This window comes from Athene cunicularia (assembly GCF_003259725.1).
Source record: "Athene cunicularia isolate RWA chromosome 2 unlocalized genomic scaffold, athCun1 chr2_part1, whole genome shotgun sequence".
NCBI classification, from domain to species: Eukaryota; Metazoa; Chordata; class Aves; order Strigiformes; family Strigidae; genus Athene; species Athene cunicularia.
Window position 1 is genome coordinate 60,627,163 of NW_020799095.1, and position 11,608 is coordinate 60,638,770.

Genomic DNA, 11,608 nt, shown 5'->3' on the forward strand with positions numbered 1-11,608 from the left:
GGGTTGGTGGTTGTTGTCAGGTGGCGGCAGCGGCGGCCCCTCCTTTGCCAGGTGGTTCTCCGCCAAAGATGGCAGGTGCCGCGCGGCTGGGGCCGGGCGCGGAGGAGCTGGCTCTGCTGGAGCAGTTGCTGGGCCTGCCGAAAGGGAACAAGTACGGCGTCCAGGGGGAGCGGAAGGTGAAGGGAGCGAGGAGGGGCCGGGAGCGGGCAGCGGCGCGCGCGGGCCTCTACTCACCCCCTTCCCCAACGGCTTCTTCCCTCGCTGCTTACTCTCCCGCACCCCCGGCCCGGCCTTGCCCTGCGCCGGTCCCGCGCCGGTCCCGCGCGGCAGTTCCCCGATGCCACGGTAGCTGGGGTCTCTCACCCCCGGCGCCCCCCTCCGGGGCGGGCGAGCCCTCTACCGGTCTCAGTTGCGCATCCGCGCACGGTCAGCTCTTCCTCTTGAGCTCTTCCTCTTTCAGCTTTTCTCCCTCAACCTTTTCCTTCTGCACCCGCCTGAAGTTGTGGCTGTCGGGCCTCGCTGTCTACTCGCAAGTTCTGGAATCCCCTTCCCTCTACCTGTGGAAGGGTTATCGTGTGTCGTTGGAGGGATGTCGGCTTAAAATGTACTTGTCCTTACACCGTTCTCCTTGTCCTTGTGTTTGTCTGGTGCCAGTGCAGCTATATCCGCTGGTGCGGTTAAACTGTGTGAAAAAGATACGTTGATAATGTCAGAAGTGCATCTGTAGTGAAGAACTGTTGCTCTTAAATCTTGACATCTTGAAGTTTGTACGGAAGCATTAAGTTTTGTAGTTTAAGAGCCATTCAAGGCATGAAAATATAATGTGGAGCTGAGGGTGTCACAGATGTGTGAGGGCCTTTATGTGATTCCCTTCAAGAAAGATAACAGAGGAAGGAAGCTGTCCAGTTTTATCTTTTTATATGTTGCTTTTTTTGCCTTGACTTTACTGTTTATGATTTATGAATATCAGTATATGCATTCTTTAGTTGCAAATGCTTCTTTATTTAACAACCCAAATGGTATTTTAATGCTACTACTGTAAAGCATAAGTATGAAAAATCAAATAATTAAATCTGTCCATAGTTTTTCTGACTGCACATTCAGTGGAAAAATTAAATAGTAGTCAAGGACTCTTCGTACTGCTGTAAGATGACTACTGTGCTTTTGGTCTGCATCTTAATTCTGAACATAGACAGGTTCTCCTGTGTGGTCAGACACTTTAAAAAACCCTCCAAAGTACTGCCTTTTAATCAGTTTCTCTTGTCATTTGATGTCATAAATGAATGGGCTTTAGTCAGTTGCAGTGAGTTTCAATTCATTCATTTCAGACTCAGTGGTTGAGTTTCCTTTCCCACAGTTCAATATGTGGTAATGTCACTAACAGACATGGTTAGAACTAGGGATGTGTTGTGTTACTGTCCCCTAATACCAGTGAACTGCTAACTTCTGTCAGAGCATTTGGCAATAGAACAGTAAGTATGAATAAGCATTTCAGCAAGTCTGGCTACTGCAGTCTGCTCAGAGAGAAATTGGATGCTGCTGACTTTACAATCTTAAGTCAGAGTCCTAAGTTTGAAAATAGGTTAAAAGTTAGTTGATAAGATTTCCACTAGTGTTAGAATACTACTATTTATTGCTAATATTGGCAGAATTTGATTAATTGGAGCCAAAGGTGATTTGGTTTGTCCTTGTGCATGTGTGAAATACATTTCTTCTGTAAAAAGTGAAAATAAACCACTTCAAAGAGTGAAAAGAGAAGATGCACTTTCTTTTGATATTACTATCTTTAGTATGAATACCTCTAATTTCTGATACATTGCTTTAAAGATCCTTTTGAGGGCCTATAAAAAAATACAATAGTTATTCTTACAGAGACTACTTTTTGAATGAGTTGTTTAGTATTACACTTTTGTTTCCTTTTCTAGGTTCCTGTTCTTCAAACAAACAATGGTCCTGGTCTGACAGGATTAATGACCATAGCTGCCCACCTAGTTAAACAGGCTAGGAAAGACCAACTGCTTGGAAGTACTGCAGAAGAGAAAGCTGTCGTTCAGCAGTGGTTGGAATATAGAGTGACTAAAGTAGATGGACGCTCTAGTAAAGATGATACTAGAATAATTCTGAAGGTAAGGAGTACTTAGTTACCTTGACACTGAATTTGGGACTGATTAGATCTTGAAGAAGATTACAGTGCTAATACGTGTATGAACAACCAATTAATAAAACTGAGAAAATGCTGAAGACTTGTCAGTATCTTTAAGTGCTGACTTTTGTTCTGTTTGCTGCTTTTCATTTTTATCAATAGAAGTACCCAAACAACCTGAAACAGGAGGGAAAACAGCTTAAAGTGTAAAATATGTGAAGCAGGGCTCTTACAGAGTTTTAGGGCTGTAATGCTGTAAACAACATAGAGCGTTCCAGATAGTTTAGATTATTAGCCATATAAGATACCAGTTTCTTACTATCGTCATAAAACCTCAGTTATAAACAAGTTGTGTCATATTTCAAGATAAAACACTGCTCTGATTGTTTTAAGAGCTATTCTTACTGATTTAGTAATTATGGAATACAGGCTATATTTGATGTTGTGGTATTTGTCCAGTAACTCCTTTTGGTATCAACACCTGAATTGTGTGTGAAAAATGAAATCATAAAAGAACCTGCCTTTCACATCAAGCTACTTTGTATGGAGGCTTTGGTCTACTGTATTAAAATTTTCTTATAGTCTGAAGCTTACTTCCTCTTAAACAGGTGGAAGCAGAAAAGAGAATCTCAAGGGTCGTCCTGTTATTTGAGCAGCCAGATGGCAGGGAGTAGATAGCAGAACTTACTCTATTTTCCTTCTTACTCTTTGTGACTGGTAATTAGTATTTGTGCAGTCTTGTGGGAACAGAGCTTGAAGAGAGAATTTACTTTACACTGTTAAGTGCTAAGGGCTCTTTACTAAGTGTATGAAACCAGTGAAATTCAATCAGTTTTTAAAGTGTTGTCTTTTAGATGGAAAGTACAATGCTCAGTGCTACTAGTGAGTCTGGGTTTAGAAATAGCTTTCTGAGCTGCAAGGTATTAGGACAGTTGAGTTTACTTGAGCCAAGGAGAATCTTAAATAATACTTTTCACTCTTGTTTATGTGATGAGTCTGAGCCAACTAGAACTATTACAAAAACCTAAGATAAACAGAAGCAGTGTTCAAGAGTTAACACTGTGTTACTTAAAATCAAGGAATATGCATCTTAGAATGGTGCAAAGCTAAACCTTGTTAGTAACCTGTTGTCCTTTTCAAACTGACAGCCTCTTTGGTCTTGAGGACTTGGAGTATCATGCCTGCTTTACAAGGATCGATTTGGTGAAAGCCCTAAAGAGCCATTTCTCTCCCTTAGACCCCAGATAATCTGAATTATCTTGATCTCATTGTATCTATGCAATGTCTTCTGTTGGTTAAGCATGACTTTGTTTACATTGCTTCTCTTTTTGTAACATCTGTGGTCTAATTTTCTATGTGAAAATGCTATCAAAACCTTTACAGTCATGGTTACTGTACAGGTATCACATGAAAACTGTCTACCCTTTGAGATTTTCAGGACTTGATTGGAGGAGGCATTGACTAATTGGTGTTTAAATTCAGACTTAGTTGTACTTTGAACAGGTGGTATAACCTGGTGGCCCTCAAAGGGCCCTGTTGTCTAGTTAATATTTTAAAAACACTTTGACAAGTATATAATTTCAGTCATTTTTCAGACAAATTTGTGATGCCTTTTATTCTTTCTCAAACTGTGAGAAGACCATATGAGAATAAATATGTAACATTTATTTACCCTTCTATCATAAAAAACAAAAGGAAGTTTTCTGCTTTGTTATAACAAAATACATCTGCTCTGGATACCTTAAATGATGATACCTGCTTTGTCAGCACATACGTGTGGATATTTGCAAAACTGCATCTGAGTATTAAAACCAGACGCAGAGATATGATGGCTCCATGCTGAAGCTGATATCTCATTTTAATCTTAGTAACAGTGATAGTGTAGAAAAGACAATATACTGAAATACAAAAACTTAGATAAATCAAGTGTTTCTAAACAAAGCAAAATTTCCTTACTGAGCAGTCAGTGTCACCTGAAGGAGAATCTCTGCCTTTAAGTATATTCTAATAGATATTACTGCTTTAAAATTTTCCTATAGATTTTTTTTTTCTTAGCAGATGTTGAATAGCCAGAATTTATTTTGACACAGGGCTGATCTGGAATTGTTCCAACACTAATAATTTCATAGTATAGCAATTAAGATATTTTTTTTTCCAATTTGTTCTCTTGCCACCATGATTAATCAGAAAAAGAAGCAGCCTACCATTAAAGTATACTATGCCAAAAGGGAGTAAGAGTGGAAAAAAAAAAAAAATAGAGAGGCAAGTCTGAGGTTGTAGTTTTACAACGTGTCTGGAATACACAATGGCAGTCTTGGGACAGTTGCAGCCTAGAGCCACAATTTATAATAAGCTGTGCCAAAAACAGTTCAGTCACTTCTGCTATAAACTTTAGGCTGCCTCTGTTTAACCCTTAACTGAAATGATGTGGTTATGAAAAATGCCAGTAAATAACTAGTTTAATGCTTGTGGATTTGAACAGGAAGGGTTTTCTGTTGGCCTTTAGAAAAATAGGTTCTTGAATTGTTCTTACTGATGTATTGAATTGGCATGAAAGCAACCATGAAGTAGTCAGACTATCTCTAAACAGGTTTTTTTATATTCATTCAGAGCAAATGCTATACTGTTCAGAATTGGCTAATGAAAATGCTCTTGGAGTTTTGTCTAACTTCAGTTTATGTTCCTGTACTGGACAAAATAAATGGCAGCAATGCCTCTGGACTGTTCTTCAGCAGATAGGAAGGAATGATGGTTGTCAATAGAGGTGATAACATCATACCCAATGCATTATGTTAACTTTCTTTTCCATGGGGAGAGTATTTTCCTTAGCTGCTTTGATGTTTGGTTAGTGGTAAATTAAGCAGTATGGGGGAAAAAAAAATCTGAAAATTACTGAGTAGTTATGCTTCATAACTAGTAGTTTTTCTACTCTTCTAGGAAGGGATTGTGACCCTTTGTGAAACACTTGTGCCATCAAATGTCTGCTTAGATGTCAATGAATTCCATTAGGGAGATCTGAATGTCTCTGCTTTGTCAATTTTAGGTATTGAAAACTTGAGGGTTCCTCCCCTGACCCCAACCCCCCATCTTCAGAGACATATTCCAAATAACTGGGAGCTTGTACTACATGTCACAGAAAAGCTCTATAATCTCTGAAGGATAATTAGAACCAAGAATTTTTCTGTACTACTGTCTCATATAAAAAATGTTCCATGATTTCAAATAGTTTTGTCCCAATTTCCTGTGCTATCTGGCTGTAATTATGAAAACCAGTTAGGAATCTGAGTAAGAGAACTTCAATTCTTAACATGCTTGTTTGAAAAATTACTATTTCCATAAACACATAAGCAGGTTAATCCATGCTCTGTCTATGCTGTTAATCCACAGTTCTTGTAAACTGTTTTTTGACAGACTTCTAAATAGAATGCCTATCCACTTCGGCAAGCTTGTCCAGCAAGCATTTTTTAAATTTCAACTTTCTGTGTTCATTTCTTTCCCTTTTCTTTTGGCATCAGGATATTTTCTGGTGTAAAAGATTGAATGTTGATTACTGGTGTAAAAGATTATTGATTATTTGAGCAACATTTGCTGATTACTTTTCGTCTTTTACAGGAAACTCAGTATGTTGAATATAATATTCTTCCACACCAAGTTTAGCTCAGAGTTTGCCAGTTAGAAAAGTCTTGCATTAGAATTAAAAATTAGGCTGTGCCCCAGCAGTGCCGTTTTGCTTTTCTTGCATATGGCTGCAGAATCCTTTTATTGGGCTCTGCACTGTCAGAGGCTTTCCTGAGGCATTTGAGAGCGCTCCTCTCTTTGTCTTTGCATGGTGTGATATAAAGGCATTTAGGGCATAAATGACCTCAAGAATATTGCTGACTGAAAGGACGTGCTTCTGTGTGTAAGGGAAGTACATAGAGCAACAGTGTGTTGTTATGGACAAAAGACCATACTCTGATTTTGATTTGGATTAGATCTGTTATAAACTATTGAGTCATTGCAAGAAATGGCTGTTACTTACCTGAGCTGCTGTCTCAACTTGTGGTGACTGGAAGGGATTCAGTCACCTAATGGATGAATTGGACAATTAGGTTGCATACTCAAAAGATAGTAAGCAACACTAGAGTGTAGCCAGAAGTGTACCTTGGATGGGAATGTGTTGAGTTGTCACTCTAGATACGTGCTGTAAACTGGATTTATTTTTTTATAGAACAAGCAAATGTAAATCCTTTGGTTAGTCCGTGAATAATGCAACATCTCTTCTTTTTGTTGCTTTTCCCCCCCTCATACCTAAAAAGGGAATTTGAATTCCTGCAGTTGTTCTATGCATATTAGTGCATCAGACTGCAGTTATGTCTTAAATACCTGTCTGAAATTTGAGAAGGGGTTTCCTAAGGGATTGCAACAGTAAGTTCATATAGTTGAAAGCAACTTCCAAGACTCTTTCAGTCATTTGATACTGGGATTATGTATACGTAATCAATTTTACTGATGTTCAGTATGTGAAAGATGATACAAATGACAACTAACAGATCTGAATTTCCTGTATGTAATAGAAATTCAAGTACAGTTTTGTATTCGTATTTTCATTAATCTCTCCAGGACAGGAACACTATTTCAATTTAATACTGTGGTCACTTAAGAAAGCTTGATTTGCAGGAATTTTAACACGGTTGGCTGTTAGCCAATAATATAATCATCTATGGGAAGCATAACCCATGAGGCAAGATTAACTAAATGTGCCTAGTGCACATGGAGGAAAAAAAGTGGTGTTTCTGAATTAGCTTGAGCTACAGGATGAAATCAGAATACCTGTCTGTGTTTTATGTGGGGAAGGTACATGTGAAAAACCAGAATTTTAAACTAATGCTAATTTGTCCAAGGCTAAACCATTTTTGTCAAGTTCCATTTTCTCATTTAATTGACTCCATAAAATTTGATGAACCAGAATAAATAATTGTTCATGTTGTTGTGTCTTACCTTGCCTTTAAAGCCTGAGGATATTTTTAGCTGATGTTTTGCACTGTATATTCAAAGAACAAATGATAAGTAACATGATATTAAGCTGTCCTGAAACAACTAAATAAACAGTATTTCTGCATAGAAACTATCCTGCCTCTTGAAGTCATGTATAAAACTAAGAATTAGCATGCCATAACTTTGATGCAAAAATTCCAAATTTTGGGCAGGGAAATAACTGTTGTCAGTACCTTCAGAGATAATGAGGTTTTTTTACTTTACAGAATCCTGTTTCCATAGCCTAGACTAAGGGGGTGTGTATGTGTATAATTTCAGCGATGTTACTTCTCATTATAATGCATGTTGAATTTCTGGTTGATCAAAATGAAAACTGCTGGTCAGAGAAGTGGTGTCAGAATAGATGAGTTTATGATTTATTTTTTTTAAGTAAACAAATCTCTGGATATATTTTTCTTCCTGCAAGCTTTTTCTTAGTATTGCATTTGTCTCTGTGCTGTATGAAATTCTGCAGAACTGTAGTTACATGTTTAAAGTAATTTGAGCGCTTACTAACACAAAGCAGTAAACCAGTCTAAAGAACAGAAGCTACATAGCCAGGGGCAGATGACCTTATAGAATTTTAACTATGCAGGGGTTAATATTTTTCCCTGATTTGCGCTAATAAAAGAAATCAAAGCAGACAGGAGTATGTTTAAATATTACAGAAGTGCAGGAGTCCTGTCATGAAGAGGTTATCAAAGAAATAATAAGGTGGCATAATGGAGTCAAACTTGTCAAATTCAAATACAAGGTCAGATGTCTTAAAGTCTCAGCATTTCAGTTTTGTGTTTTGGAATTTTTACATATGCACTGTAGGATATCTCTGCAGCAGTAAAACTATGAACCGTGAAAACTGCAGTATGCTTAAAGATAAATGTAATTTTTAAATTGTTCGCTAATTATTAACCTCCTTCTTCTTGCCCTAGACTATTTTAAAATAAAAGGTTGTCTTAAAATGGAACATGCTGTAACTGAGACTGAAAAGTTATTTCAGGAACGTTTTGAAAAATGTTAGTTATGTTTAAGCTGCTTTTTTCTGTTTCTGGAGTTAGGGGTGGGAGTGACTTAAGGAGATCTCTGAGGAAGGAGGGCATTTACTATCTAGGTCTTTTCAACCAGCAGAGAAATGCTATCAGTTTCCAAATCCAAGGAAAAGCTGAGAAATTGTTTTCCTACATTTCTGAAAATAAAATTACAAAACTAAAGCTTGCTTATGCTGGGATCAGGGTTAAAATATGTAATTTTGTTTGCTGTTATATTTATTTCTTTAGAGTGAAGTAGGGGTCAGAAGGGTGCGTAAATTGTATGAGAAGTAGGTAAGATATGGAGAAAAGGAAGGCCAGCCTGGATGGGACTTTGAGCAACTTGGTCTAGTGGAAGGTGTCCCTGCCATGGCAGAGGTGTTGGGACTAGATTCTGTGATACAAATAAAGAGTTAGAGCTGATGTGTGATGCCTATGTTCTCAGAAGTGATACACCTGAGCAGTGATGAGTCTGTCAGCTTCCTGTTTTCTAGCAGAGAATGACTGCATACAAAAAGCCATGAAAAAGAGTCTTTCAGTAATTCAGATCTGAAATATTTATTCATTGAACATAAACGGAAGGCTTCTACTACCCAGCCTTACAGCCTCTGATACAGAATTGTTGAGAGATGGTCAAAATGCTGAACAAGTGCCCTCTTCATATGAACTTAAATAACAACTGAATTTGACACTATTGGTTGTTAAGAATTGCTAGCAGTGATTTCAGCATTAATAAGAGCAGGTGCCAAATGATACCAGCTGATGGGTATCAACATATTTCAAGCTCAGTGCCAGAAACTTATTTGTCTCCCACCTCACTATCCCTTTGTGTTTTCTTGGTTCTTACACATTTTCAGTTCCAGGACTTTGCTGACCAGCTGCATTGAATGAGTCCTGGAGGACAGGAGAAGCTGCTGCTGGAAGAGCAATATGCTCTCCTTTGATCATAGGACTTAATTTTCTACTTAGCAAATGTTAAATGTATAACAGTGGTGCTTCTGAGTCATATGCACTAATAAAAAAAAAAAAAATTACACAACTCTTGCATTTTTGAATTCCAGTAATTTGAAGCCAAGAAGAGACAGATTTGAAAGTATTTCTGTGGAGTCAGCTTAATACGTAAAATAATTACACTTGTATTTACAAAAATTTGAGTGGATGTAAGTGGAGGAATTATGAAAAATTGTGCCGGCAGCAAGCTGGCTAGCATTTTGTTTGGAGACCAACATTTAAATTTTATCAGATTCTTGCTGTCAAAAGATGATATTTTAGTTTATTATCTTGATACTTTCTAGAATTTTTTTATTGTTTTAATGTTTTTCTCCTTTGAGTTGGGATAAACTAAAGCTGGCATTATTTTATATTATTATTCTCCAGAGGAAGTTTTTTATTATTTTTTAACAATTGCCTTCATAATTTGTCTTACAAAGTCAATACTACAGTAGTGTAATTACTTTTTCCTTTTTAGGATCTTAATATACATCTTGAAGATAAAGTCTATCTTGCAGGAAACATTTTTACCTTAGCAGACATTTTGATGTACTATGGATTGCATCATGTCATGGTAAGTGGTACCAGCATTATTTTTATATGTGCAACTATCATAATTGCTGTTTATCTAAGGGGCAGTTTATTGTTGTAGAAGTTGACCTATTGAATTGATCAATGGCAATTACAGAAAACCCCAGAGATTTCTAATAAGAACTTCAAATAAAAGTTGTTCTTAAGTTGTTAATTTTTTACTTTTTTTAATACTCAGCTATAGATCAAAATAAGTGTACTGTCAGTAGGGTCTGGAATGCAGTAGCTTTTTCTGTGTAATGTAACAAATACGATGCCTGTCCCTATGTTTCTAGGTATGAGGACTCTTATCTGTTCAAGTCTGAAACATGACTGCTTACAGAACTGCATGGGGAAAGGGATAATAGAAACTGAAAGGATGTGTCAGAGCTAAAAGTACTAACCTTGTTAGTATTGGAGAAATGCTGCTGGTGCTGTGAAAGATGCATGTAAACTAAGTTCCTGAAGGACGAGTGTATATAAAACTGTGAGCCATGACAAAATGTCAGTTGTGCTTCAACACTTAGTGATAAGACTTGATATGAATGTGAAAATAACATGTGGACCTGGTGCTTAGGAGGGGAAAAAACAAGTTTATACTGAGTGGAGAAGATGTTGAGATTCTCTGTAGTCAGCTCAGGGTTTACTGTAAAGTGCTTATAAATCATTGCACCTCAGTTCTGAATCCCAAGTGGTAATTTAACAGTGAAGCAGTAGAAATTTATATTTTGGTGACAGAATGTAAATGTAAATGAGCCATCCTTATCTAGCGTGGGTACTGCTAAACAAACCAAAGGACTTGTATAAAAAGGTCTGCTAAATTCTTGGGAGAAGGTAAAATCGGTCAGTTTTGCATTAGAAAATTGAAGGAGAGGGGTTAATCAGAAAAAGATGCCTCTGACAAATGCATGTGTGTCTGAGAACCAGTGAATTCAGTCAGCTGGGTGAATGGTTACTTTATACAATTAAAAGCAGGGCTCTTGAAAGACTGCAAGAACACTACCATTTGAAAGGGAGGCAGAGGTAGGACAGGGGAAGGATCAAGTAATGAAATACTGCCAAAAATGAGAAAGAACTTATGTGTATGTATCTTGACTGTCCAGGAGTAAAAGTTTAAATGAGTGTCAAGCAAAGGAGAGGGTAGGGAAGCTTTGTTTTATAAGGTTTTTTTAAAGCATGTTAGAGTAAATGCCTTAAAATTAATAGTGTTGAATAATGTTTGCCTTGTAAAATTCCTTTAGTAGGATGGATGTGTTGACTAGAATGTTAGAATGGGTTACTTTTCACATATGATAGGTAGACACAGAAAAAAACATGTAAGTACTTCCTGAAAATCTGACTGTATAATGCTGTAAGAGTACAACTTCAAATGTGACTTTTTTTAAAAAAAACAACTCAGGCAGGGGAAAATCAAGCATATTTTAGAGTTTGCTCTAGAGTAGACCACCTAATCAAGAAGAAAAGATACAAGTTATTGCTTTGGGAAATAGAACAGATGGTAAAAACAAATGACTTGGTGCTCCTGGGTGCCTGCAACCATCCAGACACTACTTGGGACAAGTTTATAGTACGGCATCTGTTTCTGAAATGTTTGATTGCATGGAAGATAATTTTCTGAATCGGAAGGATATAAAGGGCAAATAATAGGGTGGCTATCCTAAATAGAGAGGAAAATCTAGTGGCTACCAACTAGGAATTATATGTATTTTGAAGGTTTCACAATTGATTAATATTAGTACTTAACTGTAGAGTTAAGATCTTGAACTGTATAATCCTGTGATTTATTTGGGTTTTTTATTTTTCCTGTAATGAGAAGAGAGTATGTCCAGAGCTGCTTCTCTGCCCTAAGCTTTGGGGGGGGGGG

At 37.3% G+C, this 11,608-nt stretch overlaps 1 protein-coding gene and 1 long non-coding RNA gene across 2 annotated transcripts in view; one reads left to right on the top strand and one right to left on the bottom strand.

The window, feature by feature from the left end:
- LOC113476313 overlaps positions 1–11,608 on the bottom strand; it is a 28,873-nt gene that overhangs the window by 11,825 nt on the left and 5,440 nt on the right. Inside the window, exon 2 of the long non-coding RNA XR_003397708.1 lies at positions 11,069–11,071. This is a non-coding gene — a long non-coding RNA (uncharacterized LOC113476313). The remainder of the gene's footprint in view (positions 1–11,068; positions 11,072–11,608) is intronic.
- The window catches only part of EEF1E1 (eukaryotic translation elongation factor 1 epsilon 1), a 17,451-nt gene continuing 5,864 nt past the window's right edge, over positions 22–11,608 (top strand). Inside the window, exons 1-3 of the mRNA XM_026841738.1 lie at positions 22–176; positions 1,926–2,126; positions 9,653–9,748. Coding sequence (XP_026697539.1) covers positions 69–176; positions 1,926–2,126; positions 9,653–9,748 — 405 coding nt within the window. The 5' untranslated portion in view covers positions 22–68. The remainder of the gene's footprint in view (positions 177–1,925; positions 2,127–9,652; positions 9,749–11,608) is intronic.